The sequence below is a fragment of the Dermacentor albipictus genome, chromosome 9, assembly GCF_038994185.2.
Source record: "Dermacentor albipictus isolate Rhodes 1998 colony chromosome 9, USDA_Dalb.pri_finalv2, whole genome shotgun sequence".
NCBI classification, from domain to species: Eukaryota; Metazoa; Arthropoda; class Arachnida; order Ixodida; family Ixodidae; genus Dermacentor; species Dermacentor albipictus.
In genome coordinates, this window is record NC_091829.1 from 93272106 (window position 1) to 93296403 (window position 24298).

Genomic DNA, 24298 nt, shown 5'->3' on the forward strand with positions numbered 1-24298 from the left:
TTGTTACACTCAAAGCTTTTCAAGACGCTGGCTTGCCCGCAAAAAAATCATAAGGCCGTTCTATGCCGCTTGTTGATACATGTATCCGTGGCGAAATAGTTTCAATGTCGGGCTTCTGTGCTAGAGATGCTGTTTTCGAATCCTGCTGGCAGATGATTTTAATAACGATTATTAAAGTACTTATTGTACAGTACTTTGTGGAAGATGATGAATTTACGGAGTATAAGAGACGTTTAAAGTCAAATTGAGGAAGTTTAGGAAAATTCGGGTACTTCCCATTATTCCCATGCTGGTTGATCTGCCCCGATTCCAGCTCCCGTAGATGCTAGCACCATATTTTGCTCTAGTAAATATTGTATGAGTCTACGTAGAGCGTGGTTTCTTAGCTTTCCTCTTGCTACGCCAGGTGTCAGCACGTGCCTTATTCGTTTGCTTTGTCTCTTCAGAGGGCGCGGGAGTTTTGAGGCACGGACATTGAAAAACATGCATGGGAGAGTAAACATATGGAGCTCTGCTGTAGAAGACTCATTGCGACGTCGCCTTGAGGGTAATGCACCAGCTAGCAAAAATGTCGCTCTCGAGAACAGAAGTGGAAAGGGTACTGCTATTCCAGCACTGAGCATGCTAGCTCCTTTCTGTCGTCTGCTTTCTTGGCGGAGTGTACCCTTCAGGCACATCCGGTAGTATGTTTGTACTAACTCACTGCATGGTGATTCCAGTATCTCGAAGTAAAACTTTATTGATAGCATTTCTAGACACTAAGGGAGCCTATGATAGACAGGGAATTCTTATGGGTTGTTTTTAAGCACTAAGGCATAGAGGACGATTTCGTGGAGCTGCTGAGGGAGATGTATAGAGACAACTGAGTACAAGTTGTATGGGAAGATCGAAAAGGTAATGTAGTGGTGGGAATTCAACAAGGACTGAAACAAAGATGTCCTCTGTTTCCGTGGTTGTTCACGATTTATGTGAAGGGCATGGAAAGACGACTGGAAGACAGCGAATTCGGGTTTGATTTATCCTACATGCGTAATGTACAAAGGGTGCAACAGAAGCTCCCTGGACTGATGCATGCGGAGGACATAGTGCTACTATCGGACAGTAAATGAGATTTACAGATACTTGCGAACATATGCGGCAATGCGGCGACAAAAAGTCAAGGCCTCAATTTTAGCACAGAGAAATTGGGAATTATGATCAATAATGAAGATACGTGTCAATTCCACAGCAAGTCATACGCGTAGTCGAGAAATATGTACACCTCGGTGTATACGTAAACGGCTAAAATGCTTACAAAAGCACCCACCAAGAGAATCTGAAAATAAAGGCCAAGCGGCATGCGGCAATAATGAAATAGATCATTGTGGCGGCACAATAAGTACGATGTGTTGCGTGGACTCCGGAAAGGAGTAATGGTGCCGCAGTTAACGTTTGCAAATGCCATCTTGTGCTTAAAATCGGATATATTGTCTCAGTTGCAAGGCCGTAATAGACGTACCCGTATGCATGGTCCAATGCGTGTTCGTCTATAGAGGTGCGTCAGTGTATAATATACCTTATCGGCAGTTCTCGATTGGTTCCATGGGTCGGGTGCGTATCGTGAGTACGCAAGAGGAGCAATATGTCCTTCTAGAACAAAGACGGAGGCGACAGTGAGAATGGGCACGCCGGCGGTGGGAAGTCGCTAAGGCCGATCGTGCGTCCGTCGACGAACCTGGACAGACGTGTGTGCCCACCGACGAAGACCCAAAGCGTGCCTGCCAAGAACGGCGGCGCAAGCAGAAACGGGAATGTCGGCGCAGGCCACTGGACGCCGCTAAGGCCCATCGTGGCAACCCGTATCCATTACTCAAGTTACTCCATTACTCATTACTCTTTAAATCCCCTATCCGGCGACGATCCGCAGTGCGCCCGTAACGAGCGGGCAAGCGAACAGAACCCAGTACGTGACCACCGAAGGTAGCAATTCAGCACTGGGGAGACAGGGGCTTTGTTTGCATACGCAGGTTGTCCCACATAACTTGAGCCAAAGTTTTAAATATGAAGGGCACTCCGGACGCGTGTTGAACCGAATTCAAAATGTTGGCACTGGCCTTTTTAAACGTTGGCTCAAGCTATGTGGGACAACCTGTATACAGCCATGAATTTATATAATTTTGTCATTTTAGAAGAGCACAGAACAGCTTCTTTGGTCGTCCTTCTTCGTAGAGTGGAAGGGCCGATGAATACATTAAGGGCCCTGTGTCCCTAAAGATCCGCTGTCGGCGGCGGACGTCGCTTAGTAAAATATCATTACGGACCACAACCACCCAGGCACTGCGCGTGGCGCAGAGATGTCACTGATCTAATTGAATTCCCCAAAGTAACACGCGTCAGAAAAAATTGTAAAGTACAACCTGAACACGACCTGCACAAACGGTAGCGTCACATTGCAATTTCAAGATACCAGAAAACCTAATTCTGTTACGCGGGAACTTATACACTATCCCCCTTTTCAGTATTTCTACTATTTTCAGAACAGCTATGACCGCTGAGATTCGCGCGTGCCTGCGCGCGCCAATCTCAGAGGTTCTTTTTTTTTTAATTATGAGGTTTTACGTGCCAAAACCACTTTCTGATTATGAGGCACGCCGTAGTGGAGGACTCCGGAAATTTCGACCACGTGAGGTTCTTTAACGTGCACCTAAATCTAAGTGCACGGGTGTTTTGGGATTTCGCCCCCATCGAAATGCCGCCGCCGTGGCCGTTCTAAAGCGGCGCATCCAGTTTCTTCCAAGCGCTTCTAGAAGGCGCTCACCTGCGCCGCATCGTGACTCACTCCAGGAGCCACGTTTCTAACAGAAAGCTCGCTTTCGTGCATGGCGTACGCAGGCAGCGTTACCTCGTAAACGATACGGTTATATAAGCTGCAGTTGCCGGGAAGCGTGAGAAGCAAACAGATATTTGAATAATGCTGTCGCGTTCCACTCTTAAAAGCGTAACTTAAGCGCCCTCCAATTCTTTTAGAGCTTCACTGCTGGTAGCTAATAACCACAGGCACCTAGCTCATTTTACCGCGCCTTTAAAACTGATTCATGTTATCTCCAAAAGGGGAAATTCGACATTAGGTTAGAGAGTGCAAGCTCTTGGTTGTTTACGATAACACTGTCAAGACAAGGTTAGCCGTTGCATTAAAGCCTGGTAAAAATTTGCTTAATATTTGAAAGGATACTAGAGTATTTTTGGGAGCCGTGCGACATCGCAATTGCCTACTTCTCGTGAGCTACCTCGGCTCCGGTAGCGACAATCCTCTGTTGGTGAAGCTGTTTAGTTCGAGTGTTATGTGTTGCATGAACCTGTATTGGCACATACCACTGCCCGACGCGCTCTTCAGAGTTGCACCTCGGCCTAACATAAGCAGGCGGAGTTTATCTCAACTCGCACATTTCTATATACTCATCCCTATTTTATTGCGAAGCATCCTCCTACACGTGAACGCAATTTCTGGCCTGTAGCTAGGCGTTTTCGTGAGCCGATCCCGGTGTACTGCACTTTAAAAATATGTGCCGCTGTGTATGTGTCACTTCTGTCACTGGATATGAGATTCTGGGTATGTGCCGCTCTTCCACGAACCTCTTTGACGCCAACTTGGGTTTGACGCAAGTGGGTGTCACAAAAACAGCAAACAACGTTTACGCATTGATGTCAACCGGAGTTGAGCATTTTTCGGAACTTCATCGAGTTTACGGTAGGCCTCTGCGTATCTGTCTGTCGATGTATGTCCGCGCCTAACCTCTTTCCGATCAGTTGGGGTCACTAGGTAGTTCCTAGTCAAATGGCTAGAGCATCGAGCTCATGGGCTGTGCGAACTGGGTTCAAAAACAACCGTTGTAGTAATTGGGTCGTTTGGCATTTAATACTGGGGATGTGGTGTCCCTCAATGAACGTTTGTGGCACCAGCATGGGTCGCTGGGGTATGTGCCGCTGTGTGTGTCGCTTTTCGATAAACCTCTCTGGCGCCAACATGTGTCAGAGTGTATTTGCCACAGTATATGCGCCGATTTTCAATAAAATTCTTCAATGCGCCAACTTCCCCAGCGTATGTGTCGCTCGGTGTGTACAGCCTTTCGTTATAATCATTATATAAAACTTATAATCAACGAATATGCAGAAACTATGAGATAGATTGCTAATTGAAATAAAGTCGGTGATTATATCGAAAGTATGGTTCCACCACTGACATTTTCTTCATTGCTCCTTTTTTTAGGGATAGAAATTTTTTTTTTAACCCAATAAGCACACTTTCGTGTTTCCGGTTATGGTGGATCATTCACGGTTGTGCGAGTAAACAATTTTCATACCTCCCTAGGCACGGCACTATTTAATAACAGATACATTTTAGATTCCTTATCTAATTAACTAAAGCACGAAAGTGACGTGAGTTTTCGCACAGATGTATTAAGAAGGAAACTACTGTATATCAAACAAAGGCGATTCTTCTATTCCAGGAGCGTTTTGCGTAGAACGGAGAACCGTACGCATTCCGACCGTTTCTGCATAGTTTGCCAAAAGTACAACAAATTTTCCTTTCAAGAAACTAGCTACAACCCTATTAATATGATTAGCATTCTTTCAGAACTTAGCGCGCTTTAGCAGGCCTATCTGTCGGGCTGCGTATCTAACCGTTTGCCCACCAACTGAGGTTGCTGACTAGCCATTTGCCTAATTGTCGTAGCGTCGGGCTGCTGTGCTCAGGGAGCCCGGTTGAAAGCGAACCGTCGGACCCGCTTTGGCCACGCGTTACGTGACACCCGGTATCTGCCCCTCTTGGATGAACTTATTTGATGACAACTTGGGTCATCGAGTGTGTGCCACTGGCTATGTGACCCTCCTCAATGAACCTCCTCGACCCCTACTTGGGTCACCGGACACGTGACACACTTCAATAAGCCTCTCTGACGCCACCTTGGATAGCTGTTTAGCACACTCAACTGGGTACGCTATTCAATGAACCTCTCAGGCGCCAACTTGTGTCGCACTGTATGCGCAACTGGTTATGTTCCCTTCTTCGAGGAACGCCTTTGACGCCTGCTTAGGTGACTGGGTAAGCACAATTTGGCATGCGCCGCTCTTTTCAATGGTCCTTTTTGACCTCAACTGGGATCAGTTGGTATGGGCTGCTGGCTACGTGCCGATCTTCAATGACTAAACAGTTCATTGAAATGTATACTGTGTTAGACGGAAACTAACCCGAGTCACATATATTCAGAAGCACCTAGCGCTGGTGCTCCGAGATGGTACAACGCGTTTAAAAAAAATGGCTGTGGCTTAGGTAAGGTTAAGCCCAGGATGCGAAGCATACTAGCCTTTATTTTAGTTGTTGAACCACTGTTTAGCCTGGTGAACTGCTGTTGCTTGGCTATATTTGGTTCGGCTAGACGAAGAAACAACTCATGCATTACTGCTTCGCCTTCAAGAGTGGAACGCGACAGCGTTCCCGTCGACCCGCCAAGGGGTGTAAGACAATGGGCTACAGGGCAGCGACTACGCGCCCCGCATTGGACGCGGTGAGCGTCGAGCAAAGCAGCGTTCGGCGCGGCAACGAAATGTGCGCCTGAGCAAGAGACGCACGCCTTAGAAACAGCTCGTTTCTAAGGCAACACCGCATTCACTAGAGGCGCTTTTGTACCGCTTTGAAGCATCGTACTCGTGGCTCAGTGGTAGCGTCTCCGTCCCACACTCCGGAGACCCTGGTTCGATTCCCACCCAGCCCGTCTTGCAAGAGTTGAGCCAAAGCCACTTCTCCTCTGTCGTGACGTCACGGTGTCACGTGGTTTCATGGCGGCACCGCCGCGCCTGAGGAGCTGGGTTGAGCTCTCGTAATATGCTTCGCATAATAAAGCGGCCGAGAGGCTCTGGGTTGCATAGAAGCCTGATACACGACGCGTTTTGGCGGTGGCAATACGGGGGGTCGGTACATGCTCGAATGCTAGTTGCATTAACGTCGACAATCACCATGAGGTGAGTTCTGCTGTAATTTTCTTATATCTAATGCTTGTCCTCGGAAACCGATTCATTGCGGGATAAGGGTACAGCGGTAATAGTATTAGAAATGCCGTACGATGTGCTAATTAAGCCACTGCATTAGTTTAACCTAGGTCACACGTGGGCGGAGCCCGAGAGTTATTGGCTTAATTCCAAGCGTGTGGCCATCAAAATTAGGTAAGGAACTCTTCTCGAAAGAACCTTGCTTTTGGCCTAATACAGCGACTGCCGAAGTGCAGGGACAGTAACGGTTATGGTGTCCAACAAACCCTCAATCCATAAGTCATTCTGTAGGCATACATTTTGAAACCCTCATTTTCGGAAATCAATTCCCTGCATTAGGACAAAAACCTAACCGAACATTGTCCTTGGAAAAGCGCCCATGAATTTTGAAAGGATCCATCGCGCTATGCCATCAAAGAAGATCAAGTAGTAGAAACAACCTACTCAACCGGAATAACTCCAGAAGCGTCCTCACTTGCTCCACAGGTGAAGCACTTGCGAAGTCAGAGCAGATGTATATACATCGCCTAGGAACACTCACCGTAGGCGCTGGTCAAGCCAAACCAGAAGCTCGCGCGTAAGCCTACGTAGTACCGTACACGACGAGCACTGACGAGCAGCAGTCGAACGAGGAAGTTCGCTTGAGCGAACGTTTCGAGAAAGGTAGCTTGTCATCGTCATGAGGAGCCAGTGCTTTCTTTAGCAGCGTTCGTTCACGTGTAGGCCACTTTCTCACCAGTGCTCTTAAACTTGTACGAACTAGAGTCTGGGCGCGTTCCTAACCTTAACTCTTGCTGGGAGCTGAAGAGCAGCGTTATTGAACATGTCTTCTTGTTTCCAGTCGATATGTGGCACTATATGCTGCGTTCTGTTTAGTCTACAAACATTTTCAGTCTATTACAATTGTGTATACAGGGTTTGAAATTTCATAGCGCCCACATGAATGCTGGCGACAAAAATCAGAAAACAAGCGATTCGAGCCTTTTCAACAACGCTGCAGGATAGCTTTCTACAAAAATTAGAAACAGAAACCCATTGCGTTAAACTCATAACGATAGTATCGCAAAGTGCCAGAGTAGGGTATTTGAGTTCGGTCTGCCAACGGAAGCCGAGATAATGTACATGTTATTGTGCCATGATAACTTTATACTCAACAAATGACCATTACACTGTAAAATAATTTACACCCTTAAAAGCGAAAAAAGGTGTAACTGTGTCTATAACTTACACCCTTAGGGTGTTAGTTATATAAATCACATCCTAAGGGTGTGATTTGTACACATTTACGCCCTTTTTCACTTTTAGAGGTGTAAATTATTTCACAGTGTAAAAAAATCCTAGCTATATTTTTATACAAAAAAGAAGAGTAGGCAACAGATGTGCTAAAAGGACATAGATGCGTTGTCAATTCAGCAAGAACAAACTGCACGGCTATACTTACACAAATTTCGCAAATAATTTTACTTTGCAATGCTATTTTCGGCTTCTGTGTTTTAATCAGAGCGTTCAGTGCAGTGTGAAAGTGCAGGCGGCTGTTCCTTTCTTTACCTCGAAATTGTTATCCTGGGCGATTCAATAAAATAAGATGTTCTTATAACATGTGTATGTAACTATTAGCAAGGTGAAGTTCTTCTAAATAAATTGTAGAAATTACTGAAACTTCAAGCACTATACATGACATCTTCACGTGGATGTACAGGAAACAATGAGAAACAGACCGTCATTTGACGTTTACATTGGTATTTACGCTACTACGAAGAAGATACCCGTAAACAGTTTCTTTACAGCAAGTGCAATACCCGCAATTAAAACGTAATGATGTTCTGCTGTCAAAAAAATTCGTAGTTCCGCCGAGAGAGAGATAAAACTTTGTTATGTCCTTGATGGGGTTCAGGGGTGGCGGGGGTCGGGAGACTAACCCCCGACAGCCCCCCCCCCCCCCCTCCCCTGCCTCAGACGGCGGCCAGTCCTTGCTTTTTGGCGGCCTCTTCGGCCATCCGGACGGCCCAGAGCTGCTCCTCTGGGTCCAAGCTGAGCAGCAATGTCTCCCACTGCTCGGCCGTAGTTATGCGTGTGTTAGTGTGGGAGGTGTTGGTGGGTGAGGCTTTGGGGATTGCCAGAGGTCAGTGCGGGCCTCGCATGCTTTGCAGAGTGGGGAGTATGCATCGGGGTACATGCGGTTGTAAAGCACGGGGTTCGGAAAAGTTCGTGTCTGAAAGAGTCGCCAAGTGGTAGATTGAGACTTATTCCGTGTTTTGCGTGCTGGGGGGTAGCCTAACCGCTCCCTGCGGTTGTGCAGGAGAATTTCTCTCAAATTGACCATTCGGTCCCGCGCGTGACTGCGATGCAGAACATAGGGCTGGTCGGGATCGGAAGACGCAGGAGAAGGGTGATGCGCCCGGTGTGCAAGAGCTAGGGCGGCATCGTGGGCGGCTTCGTTTCCAGCCAGACCCGAGTGACCAGGGGCGCAGGTGATCTGCACGTGGCGTTTCCTTGAGGGAGGAGTGCCAGAGAGAATCTTCTGTGCTTGGGGTGCTATCAGTCCTCTTGTGTAGTTCCGAATCGCCGCTTTTGGATCGCTTATGATGCAGTGTGCATTGGTAGCCGCGTAGGCCAAAGCGATGGCCGTTTCTTCTCCTACTTCGGGTTGCGTGGCGAATATTGATGCGGCCGCGGCGAGGCGGTACTGCGAACCCGCGACTGCGACAACCGCCGTGGCACTTTGGTTGGGGTATTCTGCTGCGTCCACGTAGGTTACGTTAGCGGCTTGGTCATAGCGCTTTTGTAGTTGTTTAGCTCGTTCTGCAGGTCGCTCCAGATTGTGTTCAGGGTGCATATTGCGAGGTATGGGTGGGATAACTAGCTGAGCACGAATGTTTGGAGGGATGGGTACTTTTGGTCCGAATTGGGTGGTGTAGGTGGGTGTAGTGGTGTGGGTTGTGTAGGCAAAGCACTGATTGCGATAGCAAATTAGTAGATGGCTGTACGAAGTGAAGATAGTAGTTTTATCAGCGGTATACACTATTATGGATTCAAACCAACTAGCCCATCAACATGTTTTAACTAAATTAACCACCACGATGTCACGCACACAGAGGTAAACATGAACACACATCGCTCAATGACAGCGGAAACTGTCTTTGAAAACGTAGGATTGAGGAATCTTGGCAGCAGCCGCGAGCCAAATGACATCCGTGCATCCGTCGCTTCAACGCGTACGATACGTTGAACGCACAGCGCATGAGAAGCTACCGGCACTACGCGCACTCTGCAAACATCGCAGATAGCTTGGAAGATGAGGCCTGCGTGGGCGCACACCATGGCCACGTCGTAGACCGCTTTCAAGACACACGAGCGCCGGGTACGATTCCTTACGGCGTCCGCCAAAGGCGTCTACTACGGCGTCCGCGATTCGCGTGGCCAAGGCCGTAGGAGACGCCGCGGTTGTCTCGGTGAGGCGGGCCACAAAATTACTAGAGGGAACTCTGGCGCTGCAGTCGTTGTCCTTCCATGGGAATGATGGGAAAGTACATGTATTTGTCTGATCTTCGTGCTTATGGATTCAGACGTTCTTGTGGCTTTGTATATTACGCCATATAAATCTTATTGTCGTATATTTCAGCGCAATCTATATTCATCGAAGTGCAGAAGACGCCGGGAACTCGTACAATCGCTATTAATTGCAACGATTGAGCTTGTCTATGTGCCCAAATCGAAACGCGCCAAGCGTCTCTAGCGTCTCAAAGCACTGGCATGCCCGCAATAAGTTCATAAGTGCGTTTCATTCGCTTGTCGATACGTGCATCCGTGGCTTAATGGTTTCAATATCAGGCTTCTGTACTAGAGTCCCTGTGTTCTAATCGTGCCGTCGGGCAGTTTTAATGATGTTTATTTCATTATTTATTACGCAATAAACTGTTGAAAATGAAGAGTTTACAAAGTCACAAAGCTGTTTGAAGCCAAAAGGACGAAGTTTAGGCAAGTCCATGTACTTCCCATAATTCCCATGCTGGGACAACCACTCCCATTGTAGCTCACGTAGACACTAGCGCCAGAGTTCCCTCTAGTAATTTTGTAGGAAACTCTATGAGGCGGGCGACGAGGACATCGAGGCATCGTAGCAGCCGCGGGAGGAAAACGCCCCTCCTCTCTCACCTGACCCCCTGCCTCCCGCGCCATAGGAGATGGCACGCATCAGAGCCGTGTGCTTCGCTCGCGCAGGCGAGGTTGACCGCGTTCGCCGGCTGACCCTCGCACGCTTTCACTCATATAGAACCGGACAGCGACGCCGACGCCTGCGGCGACATTCACGGCAGAAATTCGTCTGGAATGTCTATATAAGTGCTATAGCAATAAAATGATCGTAAATTCCCATCAAACATTTTTACTACACGCCGCGTATAATTGAGTATATGTAGCCAGTAGGCACCGAGATAAATACCTCTATATTTAACATTAGAACTGGAAAGTTGGCGCCATTAGCTAGCATTGCGTCCTCAAGCGTCGTTTCCCATTGAGAGAGCTGACACGGCCTGAGAGGGTGGACGCATTAGGAGAATGATTCCTTCTTAAAGAGGATGTCACCGGAAATAAGGTATACACGTAAAGTGGGTTAGTCAGACACCTCTGGCTGCGTCACTGAATTAGGCTGGGCGACATTGTTTAGACACAAAACAAATTTAGCGCAAGAATTTTAGTGCGAATCGTCCTTTGCCCTGTACGAGGCGCTTGTAGCGGTTCCTGTCTTTTCTTAATTAGGACTTCATTAGTAAGAAAAATTATGCAGATATATCCGGCATGCTGGAGTCAGAGAGGGTAAGCTGTCGTGAAACAGCTAGATAAATGTCGAGCAAGTAATATTGTTTTGCAGAGTGTTTCACACCATAGCGAATACGTGCCTAAATCGGTAAGAAGCGGAGACCCCCTCCCCCCAACGCGACCCACGTGACCGCACGTTGTACTGTCTCCTGGATTGGCCTCATTTGCTATGAAACTGTATCAAGCGTCGGCACGCTGACACGAGCGGGCCAATCCTGGAGGTAGTGCAATAGTAAACTGCCCTTTACTCGGTGGAAGCCAACGACGCATTTATCCTGAACCTTGGGGAAGTAGGCACGGAAAGAGTTCCTCTATTAACAAAATTTTTGTCTTGACCATATACAGTGGAACCCGGATATATCGGGTCTGAAGAAAATCACAAGAAAGCTCGGTATTTAGGTTATTCTGCATATCAAATAAAATTTCAACGCAAAAATTTTCAAGGGAATATTACAGCTGTTTGGTGTACACAATAATTCCTTAATATGGGTTCGTTATGGTTCACGGTATTTCTTGCAATAAGGGTATTTTCCTTGCATTTATTTTATCGCTGACTAATTCGTAGAAAGCAAGACCGGCACGCAGCACATATGCATTGGTAGTAGAGGTGGCAGTGCTGTCCAGAATGCGAGCTGTTTCGCAACAAAGCAGCACCCACCCACGGTCAGAAAAGTACAGGAGGGGTCGCAAAGAAAGCTTCGCTTTACAAAAATTATCCGACGGTGAGATGGAAGACATTGGGCTTGTACGAACGCGAACCATCTCTTTGAGACGATTCGCTACTGGGTCAACACGGACGGCAACCAGCGGGAGCTCGTGCGCATGCGCATGTTTATATTAGGCAACCGACGCAGAAAGGACGCGTGTGAGAAATAGTGAACCATCCCACCGTCTTATGCGCGCGTAGCGTTGGGTAGCAACAAGTCCCATTGAAAAACGAAAGGGAGCCAGTTCCCGCCATCCTTCCATTGTGGGAATCGGAGATTTGTGACGCCGTGTCAGTCTACAACCTTCCCTTCGAGATCGGCCCACGTTCCCCGCTCATTCCTCCTAGCAGCTAGCGGTACACACAAGTTGCGTGACGTTGTGCTGCCTTTGGTCTTAGTCAAGGTAGCAGCAGGATGGGTTGTAAAGTTTATTAGCCGGAAAACAAAGCCAAAAGAAAAATTGCTACCGTTGTTCGCTGTAGTCTTTTTGATACTGCCGTCACACACACTCTCGCGTCACACACACGATTGTTTGCCTTACACAAGCAAGTTATTTCGACGGGTAACGCTTTGCAGAATCTCTGAGTGATGCCGGATACGTAGCTACTTGCAAAATGAGCCCTATAGCATCGATTGCAAAAGTTCGTGTAATCAGCATAACTTTAAGAGTAAACGCTAGCCATTGTGGATTCCACGCACCGCAACTCTTGCTGATAGGTGCTGCTGCTGCGGCCGTGCCCTGTAGCTCGTACACAGAACATCACTTATACAACGAATAAAAATAAAGGGGCGCTGTACATACGGCCTTTAAATTTGTGCATATGGACCGCCTCTGCTTGCTAGTCAATTCCTTGATTAAGGTGAAGCCCACCACGCCTCTTTTTCAAGGGTTTGACGCGCTTGATCGGCCAGCTCTTGTCTACAAAGGTGGGCTGGCCCAAGAGATAATAAACTAGCGCACATGACTAATCATGGAATGCTTGAGGGAAGGTGTGCCTATCACGTATACAATGCAAGACGCGGTCACATGGGTCGTGCCTTAAGTGACAACTTCATGATGATTTACCGGGCAGACACGTATTTTCTATATGCTGCAACATGCATTGAAGAAGATGAGCAGTTCCTTAGCGTTTAATTACCCACTTCACGACAGCTTTCATTCGTAGATGCATAATTATTTGTGCGTTAGATCAGCATACCTTCTACCATTAGGAAATGCCTGGACGCATATGTCGAACAACCTTCTATTACAGTTGGAGGAAACAGGAATGAGTTACATTGTTGAATGTCGAGTGCACTGATCTTGTGCATGGAACTACTTCTTTGGAACGTTAAACAAAAGGAGTAAAAGCTGAAAACTGCAGCCAGCAATTCGACAAGAAGACTTGTCTTTTTCAAGGCCTTGAATATGGCAGGTCGACTTGTCGAAACATTGTCTCCGGCTTTCACGTTGTTCTCGTGTGGCGCATCCTCTTGAATTTCCATCTGCAGAATTACCCATGTTATCCCTGGATTTTTTAAAGCGTGGGGCCTAAAGTACTGTTACAACGTATTTGCTTTTACTTACCTTTTTAAACTAATTAATTAATAGCATGCTCATCCATATATAGAACATTTTCCTTAATAAATCCACTTCCGAGTCTTCGATTGCACCCGTCTGCTTTCATTTATATCGCTCGCTTGTTTGCGCTGTTTGTGTCATTAAGAATGAACCATAACAAACTAGCTCAATTCGCCGCACTTCAGCGAAAATTTGATGATATCGCCAATCTCTTAGTTAGGGGTTAGGTTAAATGGCGTAGGCTTTTGATGATTTGTTCTGAAATACCAGACCAACTTTCGCAGGGGCACTAAACCGTGATGAAACTGTATGATGCATTTGGGAGGACCCCAGGGCACCTTTGGTAGGCACGTGGCAAATGGAGTGCTCATAGTTTGGCTCCGTTGGCGGTCTTTCCGTATTGATACGTGTAGTTCTTTCTTTACCGGGCGACCACTTCTCACCGCTTAACAAATGTTATCGCAACCAAGCGTCATTCCTTTCCCTAGATCACTATCATCATCGCACAGCGCAGGACGCGCCTGCATGTACAAGACGTTCCTGAAATGTTATCGTTTGTTTCGTCCACTGTCTTTCACCGCAACTTGTGTAATCTGATTGCATGTGTGCGCGACGCGAATAATGTAGAACTTTGTGGAAGGCACGCGGGTCCCAGCGATTGCTCTGGAACATTCGACGACAGACGTACAAAAGCCGACGCGCTTGACCCGCTCATCAGATTTCCGACCGACGCCGACCGTGTTCGCCGCTATCGTTGTGCTATAAGTGTAGCCTGTTTTTGTGGGCACAGGTTCGCTCAATAAAAGTTAGTTTTGTCTTTCACAGTATAGCTACTGTGTTCTTCAACGTCACCACCACGTGACAATATAATAACTCCATTGAGGGTATTCGTCGCTGTACTTAGTACGAAATTTTGATCACTTAATTTTAAAATTGCGCCCTCGATAACAACCTTCCTTGAATTTTCTGAGCACGGTTACCACTGCCGTCTTCTAGTACATCTGAAACAAGAAAAATTCATTGATCCAAAAAATTATTTAATAATCATTTGGCCTTTGGCTAAATACGAGTAATGGGGAAGACGAAAGCGTTTGTCAGGAGTGCAACACGCGATGCGAGGAGTGCGAGTGGTGGGAAAGCCCGGACTCCATGCCAAATGCCAGGGCTGATCCCAGCACTGCGCGAAGGCCCTATAGACCATCCACTCCTCGTATCACGGTGCGTCTTCCTGGCGAAGATGCTTTCTACGCACCGCCTCGCGTGCCGGACATCCCCACATCAGGTGTTTGACGATGGGCCGTACTTGTCTTTCGCAGTCGGCGCGGGTGTGGCCGCGCTGTTGTAGGCACCGTGTGTGTCGTCGTCTGCGTAAACACCTTGCTGACATGCCCCTGCTCGACGTTTTGCATAAGACTGCCACTTTTCTTGTACGTCTGTCGGGAGGGCAAAGCCGGACTGCTTACGGAAAGGAAGTGCTTGTCCGGCACTGAGTAAACCAGGAATCAGTGCATCGCATTTCAGACGTACAGCGTCTGTTTAGTGCCTACAAAAATAAAAAATAATTAGGTGTCCCACGGTGGAATCGAAGCTTCTACTGCAAGCATAGCGGTTCGATGTTCTAACCAATGGGAACAATCGCGCGCGTTCTTCTTTTGTTTCAATGCCAGGAAGCTCTTTCAGACGATTGGCATGGTCCGTTACTACGAGTAGCGCGGGCGCGGGCGCTATTTTCCAACCAGTCATGAGACAGGACTTAGATCGCCACATAACAGGCAATCTTGCCAGTGTCAGTCAGATCGTAAATCTCTCTGCAAATGCCTCTCCTGACTGTTCTTCCCTCGACAAACATCAAGCATCGTCTTTGTGGTCGTGACATTCATGCGTTACCGTGAACTGCTACTTGCTCCTCACCATAGCTTCTGCATGGCGTGTGTGCGGAAACATTGTTCGACGTTAAAGCTAGACATAGGTGCATATGATGCGATATTACTGGTGGCTAGCAATGAAAATAAAGACAATAATAAAGCGGAGCTTTCTTTGCCTTTTCTTTCGGCTTTCCCACTGCTGCTGCTGCTGTTGTGACTGCTGCTGTCCGACCCACCGCGTTGGGGGATAGTTCAGAGCCAGTATATAAATGGAAGGAGCGTGGCATGAAGGAAAGAGACGCGAGGAACTCGTTTGGACCGCACCGCGTGAATGTGCACAATGCCCTCTGAATCTCCCGGGTCGTCGCCACATTAGCCTCTCGAAAGCTTTAATTAACCGTGACCCACCGCAAGCGCTTACCTTTCTACCAACATGTAAAGCTATAGTAGAATAGAAGAAAGGAGGAAGCAGAAAGCAGGTAGAACCGACGCAGTCGTGAAACGAATGAACAACAGCCTTGCGACAGTTCGCTCTCAGTTCCCATACGAGTACTAAGGGGGGTGGGGGGGGTGAAATGGTAAGCTGAGAAGGCAAGGAAATGCTGGATAAACCTAAGTTGAAGGTCTGGTACGGTGCGTTTCTCCTATTTCTGAAAAATAAAACCATGAAAATATGTCTAACCGACAACTTACGCAGGGCGTGTAGAAGCAGAGCCGTATTTATTAAAGCGCACCGCAGGGTTAGGTGACAAAACGGAAGCAGTCGAACGTCAATTCAACACTTCTGTGCCCACCACGATAACCTTTCGGCTATGGCATTGCTCGAGGTCGTGGATTTGATCGAGACAGCCGCATTTCGACGAGGGTGAAATAAAATGCGCTCGCGCACTTTGATTTATGGACTCGTTAAAGAACACCACGGTGTCAAAATTAATCCGGAGTGGGCCCCTAGGGCCTGCCTGGTAATACGAGTGTGGTGTTCGCACGTAGAGCCCCATGATACAATTCAAGTTTAATGCTTCTGCCACGATGCGATGTGCCATGTGAGGCAATGACAATGCTCAACCCTCTCAGAGGTTATGAACTGTGGTGAACAACAACGCCTCAAGCAAACGCCTCTTCCTTTGTGTTTTGTGTGCTGCGCATACAAACAGTGGTGGTGCACGCAAGGTAACGTTTAACGTCAACTCCACTCTCATGTCGAATAAAACGTTGAAGAAATTAAACAGTCGCCGTCAACATCACGGCTAGTTATCGTCAATCAAAGCAAAGAGCACAGAAAGCTTCGCTTACATCGATTGCCGCAGTGTGTTGGATCTGTATTTTATTCATTTCATTTAGTTTTATAACACTGAAATAACTGCTTCATGAAAGATTCGAGCTGTGTTGAATCCGCGTATCTTTGTAAAGAATAGGCCTGTATTAGATTTCTTATCTATTTCAGTAAAGCATGACACTGCCGACAATTCTCCAAAGCAAGTTTTAAAAGAGCAAACTGCTGCGCTTCAGTCCAACATGACCATTCTTACACATATATGCATTTAACGTAAACGCATGAGCATTCTGACCGTTTATGCATGGTTTGCAAGCGAAACCAAGTTTCGCTCAGAAAGCTAGCTACACATATAATTACAGTTAATTATCGTCCTCGGAGACCGATTCATTGCTGGCTGGTTAAAACGGGCCGGCTTACTAGCAATCGCAGCGCCCTCCCACATATTTAGTGAATCTGCCTAAACTGTTCAGGAAACGGATTGTTTGGATGTCATGTCAAATAGATTTTTGTTTTTAATTCCGGTACCCCAAAGGACCATACTGGCATTACATAGGGGAGTTACAATAAATTAGCGATAGATAAAGTGTTCGTATTTAGGCAGACAATGCATGCTAAAATCTTGCTAAAAAGCAAGATGAGTTTGATTGAAAGTAATAGTTTAATCCGGTAAACCTACCCGAACTCTTCGGGGAATATCTTCGTGTCTGGCGTGACACTACAACTGCCGAAGTGTTTTGGACTGTGAAATGTAGCTATTATTAGGGTACATAAAGAAAAACGTTTAATCAATTTGTAGTAGTAATAATGCATTCGTACATCAACTATAATTATTTTGCAGTAAGAGCTTCATTATAACAAGAAAACAAATGCAAGCTAAACCGTAATTGTTAGAATTCCACATGGAACCAGGGTGCAGGAAAGTTCATGTGACGCCATGAATTTCAAGGAATTCTCCCCATTTTAGGCAGTTGTGGTGCCTTAGGGCTTCTTCTAACTTTTTAAGTTCCGTCTTTGGCTTCTTTAGAAAAGCATTTAGTCCACCTTGTATTAAACAAATATTACCTTATGCCAAGCCGGCACCGTTAAATTTCATGATGCCAAGGCAACCCACTGCGGTAGCTTATAGGTGGCGGGACCACCCGTCTTTCATCTTTTTTTTTTCTAGTTAATGTCTTACCAAGCGCCATCTCACAGCAAGAGTTTCTGTTTTGGCCTTGTAAAACGGTAATTCGCTGATATAGCTCAGCTTTTTTTTCTCCTTATTCTCCCCTTAAGCTGAGTAGGTGATATTCGGTGCGATAGGATACCATGGAAGTTGCTGTTGGTCCATAATTTCCTACTCAGAATTCCTACTTGTACACATACTGTAATGTCCCAGACACCCTATGCCAGATATGGTATGGGGATGTGTCGGAGAAAAACGGCACCGTAGACACCCAAGCACTAACCGAAGCGCAGTGGGAGGCCAAGCTATCAGACCCGGACCCGAAGAGACACCGCAGCCTAATCGAACGAGCACGGGAGATGGCCACGACCAGCGGCTACCTGGAATATGAAGGCCGGCCACCTAGGGCACAGACTGCGCTTGCTCAGAATAAAAGTGCACTCTCTCTCTCTTTCAATTTAGGCTACATAAACCATACTGTAGGTTTAAATTATGTCATCTTCCTTTCCTGAAATCACCTCGTTACATTAGAACCCCTGATCACTCTGTGCTCGTTACTTCTGTCGTGGCTCCATCACCATGGTTCCACCGTCTTCAATCTGTCGTCTCGTCGTCACTCGGTCGTCGTCGCACAATCGCCGTCACACAATGGCCGTCATCCAATCGTCGTGATCACGTGGTTGTTGTTCCTTGTTCTTCATTATTTCGTCATCTGTCGTCGTGACGACTTCGTAAGGATGCGGTCATTGGTGCGCCGTCATCGCCATGCAGCACTGACCATCCCGTAGTTGCGGTTCCATCGTCATCGATGCACCGTCATCAATCTGTCGTCTTCATTCACTCTGTCGCCGTCACTCAGTCGTCATCACTTAGATGTTGACATTCCATCGTGTCGTCACTCTTCCGTCATCACTTCTTCTTCAAATGCAACCGTCGCTTGTAACTGATGCTGTCGGCGACACGACATCATCGTCATGACATTTGTTGTCAGGCCATAGTGGTTGCATCGGGATCATTGCGTCGTTCACATAGCATTGCCAAACCATTGCCATCCCATTATCAAACGCAAGAAGTAAACTAGCCGGCAACGGAGAGGTACTTAAGAAGTTGGTCAACATAAGCCATCATTGCAGTGGGTGTGTACATTTATTGTGCATTCATGTAGCCCTCAAATAGAGGCCGCGCATGCAGCTAAGCATTTGAGTCATGACGTTACACTTGCGTGACCGCGTCACGTTTGCTTAAACATTCAATTGCCGTTGCGTCATTGTGCATAAAGAAACACCTCATTTATGTAATTTTCTGCAAGCATTCCGGTCATTAGCGTTATGTTTGCATAACGTTTATTTTACCATTTGCGCAAACACCACCGAAAGGTTTGCCTAGCATCGGTTCAGCCAAGCGTGCGAGACGCAGGGTCCTTTTTTTTCTTTTTTCCTTTTTTGGTTTGTTTGTTTGCCATAATTCTCAAGCACGTAAATCTTCGCTGTTGCATGTATTCTTGACGGCAGGATAGGTTCCGGCACGCCTTCTTCATGCGCAGATGGAGCATCTGCGTGCTTGTTGGCCATTATGCCGTAATCGCTTTCAAGGCGCTGAAACGTGATGCTGCTTGCTCGCTCGATGAAGTGACGAAGAAGCCCTTGAGCTTTTACAACTAATTGTTCGTATGTTCTAAGCGTAAGACGCAAAGCTAACAATGTAGAGCTCCGTTGTAGTCACCTAAAACACATCATTCTCTAGGTGGCTTTTCAGGAACCACACGAAGTGCGCCCTACGGAAAAAACAGCAAGTTCCGCAACGAAAACACAAACCTTCATATGGGAATTGTGTGTTGACGTTCCGAAGCTGGACTTGGGGTTAGAGGCACGACAGAGTGGCTGACTCAGGATTCAATTTGACCCAGTAAGTTTGCTTAACGTGCGCCTTAATCTAAGCACAATAATTTCCTGTGTTTTGTTCCTATTGGATAGTGACCAGGCCGCAGCATGGAATCGGACTCACGACCTCGTGCGCAGTGGAAGCACGTCATAACCACTGCGTGAATATTGCAACAGAGCAAAGTTCGGCCCACCAGTAATGCGCACAGGCCCTCGTGTTTCAATTTAATGTTGGTTATATGCATCAACGCTACAACAAAGCCGTATTTCTTTCTTCTAGGATACCCGGAACAAGGGCGTGCTTCCTGTCACTGCTCGCCGTTCGCAAGGGCTTTCGCCAGCATGGCATCGGCAGCTACCTGATAAAGGTAAGCGAGACATTTTACTGCGCCCTCTGTACCGCCGGGCTTATAGTGGAAGGTAAGGCGGACGCCGACCAAAAAGATCAAAAAAAAATAAAACGATACGACGCGCAATACCGACCAGACGAGTTTTCTTCGAACTCTTGATTTCATTAATCTTCGCTGGGCGCAGGCACGTACCCAGGATTTTTTTTCGGGGGGGGGCCCACCACCTACATCATCATCATCATCATCATCATCATCACCACCACCATCATCAGCAGTAGCAGCAGCCTGTTTTATGTCCACTGCAGGACGAAGGCCTCCCCCTGCGATCTCCAATTACCCCTGTCCTGCGCCAACCGATTCCAATGAGCGCCCGCGAATTTCCTAATTTCATCGCTCCACCTAGTTTTTGTCGTCCTCGATGCGTTTTCCTTATCTTGGTGCCCATTCTGTAACCCTAATGGTCCAACGGTTATCTAGCCGGCGCATTACATGACCTGCCCAGCTACATTTTTTCCTCTTGATGTCAATTAGAATATCGTCTATACCCGTTCGCTCTCTGATCCAAACCGCTCTCTTTCTCTCTCTTATCGTTATGCCTAGCAATCTTCGTTCGATCGCTCTTTGCGCGGACCTTACCTTGCTCTCAAGTCTCTGCCCCATATGTCAGCACTGGCAAAATGCACTGATGGCATGCACACCTTACTTTTCAATAATGGTAAGCTTCCAGTCAGGAGCTGGCAATGTCTGCCGTATGCGATCCAACTTATTTTTATTCTTCTGTGAATTTCCTCCTCATGATCAGCGTTCCCTGTGATTAATTGACCTAGGTAAACGTACTCCTTCACAGTCTCTAGTAGCCGACTGGCGATCCTGATCTCTTGTTCCTTTGCCCGGCTATTTATCATTATCTTCATCTTCTGCATATTTATATTCAACCCCACTCTTACACTTTCACTGTTAAGGACTCCAATCATTTGTTGTAACTCGTCTGCATTGTTCTTGAATAGAACAATGTCATCGGCAAACCGAAGGTTGCTGAGATATTTGCCGTCGATCTTTACTCCTAAGCCTTCCCAGTTTAATAGCTTGAATTCTTCTAAGCACGCAGTGAATAGCTTTGGGGAAATTGTGTCTCCCGTTTGCCCCCTTTCTCTATAGGTATCTCCCTGCTTTTCTTGTGTAGAATTAAGGTAGCTGTAGAACCTCTGTAGATATTCTTGCGCGAAGGACGAGTCAGTAAGACGAGAAACTCTTTACATATTATATTTACAAGAACGGTAGTAGCGAAGACCGGTCAGATTCACAGCGCGAGCCCAGTTCGTTCTTCCTCCTCTTCTCTGGAGTGATGGCGCCCACGCACCTCGTTCAAACAAGCAAATACCACACGCATGTAGCAATATTTTCCAAGCATTTTACGTAAGCGTTCTGTACTCCTTCAATACGTAGTGCCTCTATGACTGCTGGTATCTCTACTGAATCAAATGCATTTTCGTAATCTACACTGTAAACGGAAATAACTCCGAGGTGGGAGTATACTGCTTGTCCTATAGCGACCCCCCGGTTCGGAGTTTTTTTTTGCTCCGTATGATCGGAGTAGAATTTGTACTCCGTACGAGCGGAATTTTCGCATGGAATTATGGGAGTTTGTTTCTGTCTTTTCTTTATTTTTTTGCTTTGCTATTGACGGAGTATTTTCGAGGTGCAACGGGAGTATAAAAAGAGCCATCGCGTGAGTTTGCGCGAACATGTTTACATGCAGAGGCTGCTGGTCAAATTTCGAAATATGCACACGAGACCGCGTCGAATTCGACGGAACAAGTCAATGAAAGCACATATATCATGACATACATAAACATTTCAGAAACGCCCAATGCAGAAATTTGAAAGACATCCCACGTACACGCGATACTCAAGAAGCAACGGTGCCAGTATATATAGCCACGATATTGTGTGCCTCGAAACCGCCTAGAGAGCAGCTGTGCTGTTTTCAGAATTACGACTCACATGCTCGTCCATACGAGATCTCTCTCTCTGAAATTAACAGAATACCTTAAGCAACACAAAACTGTTAATTCAAAATAGTGAGAGAAAAAAGGTTAATGGCGTAATTTTTCAAAATTATCATGCCATTCTGTGAGTGCTGAAGCGACTTCGCACACTGCCGGCGTTCGCGGCCAAAAAGTAGTGCGTTAGTTACAGTAAGCAAGAAAAATGTAAGTGCATGTGTTGCATAGCAAAATTAAATTTTTGCGATATAGTGGTAGCGTAGCAAGAAATTATTACGTTTGAGCATGACCCGCAGCAGCCGACATAATTAACACCGAGAAATGCGCAGTCATACATTTTGTACACCGCACTACTTGCTCTGCGTCCGAGCAATCTGTCTCGGTTGCGAAAAGGAGCTACATCACTGATCTGTCGAGTGAATCCCTAAACTCGGAGCCAGCAGGCATGCGTCTAAATCAGTGTCTCGGATAGAGCGTAATGTTAATGCAATATAGGAAGCAACGACGTGACCAAAACATATATGCGCGATAACAATTCGATTCACATCGCTCAATAAGAAGCTTTATTTTCAGTACGCATACTTATGTCCTACCGTTTTTCTTCGGGCGAGGATATCCGTTCACAGATACAAAAAAACAGTTGCTTGCACTCCGGTCTTTCTCACTGGCAACACAGCACCGCAACGAACTTGGGTTACGCCATTCATGCGCGACTAGCACGGATGTCGTCGCTCGAACAGTGGCTACTGTTGCCATTGCTACGCGGTCCTTTCAAACACTACACTGGACGTTGTCAGCATGTACTAAAAGGACATAGAAGTCTCATTTCACGTACTGAAGAACACAACACAGGGTGACGCAGCACGAAAACACAGCCAGAACGTGAGCCGACATCACGAGCCAGTGAGCAGCTTCGAGGTATACCTAAGCCTTTTCCCGCACTTGAAAACGTAGTTCTTGCAATCATCGTTGTCAGCAAAGCGATCACAGCTAATGTACTTGATGCTGAGATACAGTGAGCTTCAGGCATGCCTATAACACTTTCTGGAAGGAAATACGGGTAACAAATTGACGAAACGCTGTCACGGAACGACACTTCACAGACGTAAACAAACCGTCAGCCATGAGCACTGCCCGCTCCGCCGAACGCGCCCGGTCGCTGGCGAGGCGCACAGCCTCATGGGAACCGCCACGTGACCAAACTGTATCGGCGGAGGGGAGTTTTTAAAACTCCCTGTCGGAGTTTCACGGGAGAACAAGATTTTTAAGCGGAGTAAAATCGCGTCATGTCGCCTTAATACTCCCGCAGCTAGCCAGCGGAGTGAAACGAGGGGATGGCGCTGTTTTGCTCCCATACATCGGAGTAAATATTTGAGAGGGGAGGTTTTAGGGCACATCACCTCTTAAAAACTCCCAGGTGGGTATATTTTCGTTTACAGTGTATATAAGCCACATAGAGAGGCTTATTGTACTCTGCAGATTTCACGACAACCTGATTGATGACATGGATGTGATCCATTGTAAAGTATCTCTTCCTGAAGCCAGCCTGTTCCCTTGGTTGACAAAATCGAGTGTTGCTCTTATTATATTGGAGATTATTTTGGTAAATATTTTATATAATACTGGGAGCAGGCTAATGGTCCTATACTTTTTCAATTCTTTAACGTCTCCTTTTTTGTGGATTAGTATAAGGTCTGCATTCTTCCAGTTTTCTGGGACCCTTGCAGTCGATATACACTTCGTATAAAGAGCCGCCAGTTTTCCAAGCAATATGGCTCCTCCATCTTTGATTAAATCGACTGTTATTCTACCTTCTCCTCCCGCTCTTCATCGTTTCATGTCTTGCAGGGTCCTTCTGACCTCATCGCTAGTTGTAGGAGAGTTTCTGTATCTTTTTCACTATTGTTTCTAAGTGAGGTATCATGACTCCTCTGGGTACTATATACAGGTCAGCTTAGAAATTTTCCGCTGCTTTTACTATATCTTCGAGATTGCTGATGATATTATCCTTCTTATCTTTTAGTGCATACATCATGGTTTGTCCTATGCCAGGTTTCTGTTTTACTAATTTCAGGCAGCGTTCATTTTTTACGCCTTCTTCAGTCTTTCTCATGTTATAGTTTCGAATATCAGTTATTTTCGCCTTGTTGATCAATTTTGACAGTTCCGCGAATTGTGTAACGCTGTGCGGCCGCCAGTCCTATACAACCGCGTAGAGCTCAGGACTCTGCGATTCTAGACGTTCTGCGCTCACCGCGAACGGTTAGAAAAACACCCACATAAGCACAGCAGAGAAGTGGCTACGTGAGGTGGTTCGACGGATAACTGTAGAAGCGTCATTCAAAACAAGTAATTGTTCTCCACTTCCGGCGGCGTTTTCTCTACTTCCTTTCTAAATAAAAAGATGTTTTTGATCCATAAATATTCTCATAAACAACGGTTAACTTTTTTATTATTCGCTTTTGCTTGCAGTTTGGTTGTTGCCTTGGCTCTCTCCCTTAGTAGATCGCTTAATTTCTCAACACCTTGCGATTTTCGCTTCCAGTTCCCAATTTTGCACGAAAAGTGCTATACAATTCGGGAAAAACAGACGAGGTAACGGGCGACCGTTCAGTTCAGTTCAGTTCAGTTTTATTTCCTTAA

At 46.5% G+C, this 24298-nt stretch overlaps 1 protein-coding gene across 1 annotated transcript in view; it reads left to right on the top strand.

Moving 5' to 3' along the window:
- LOC135914634 (uncharacterized) overlaps positions 1-24298 on the top strand; it is a 77999-nt gene that overhangs the window by 18414 nt on the left and 35287 nt on the right. Inside the window, exon 6 of the mRNA XM_065447569.2 lies at positions 19580-19667. Coding sequence (XP_065303641.2) covers positions 19580-19667 — 88 coding nt within the window. The remainder of the gene's footprint in view (positions 1-19579; positions 19668-24298) is intronic.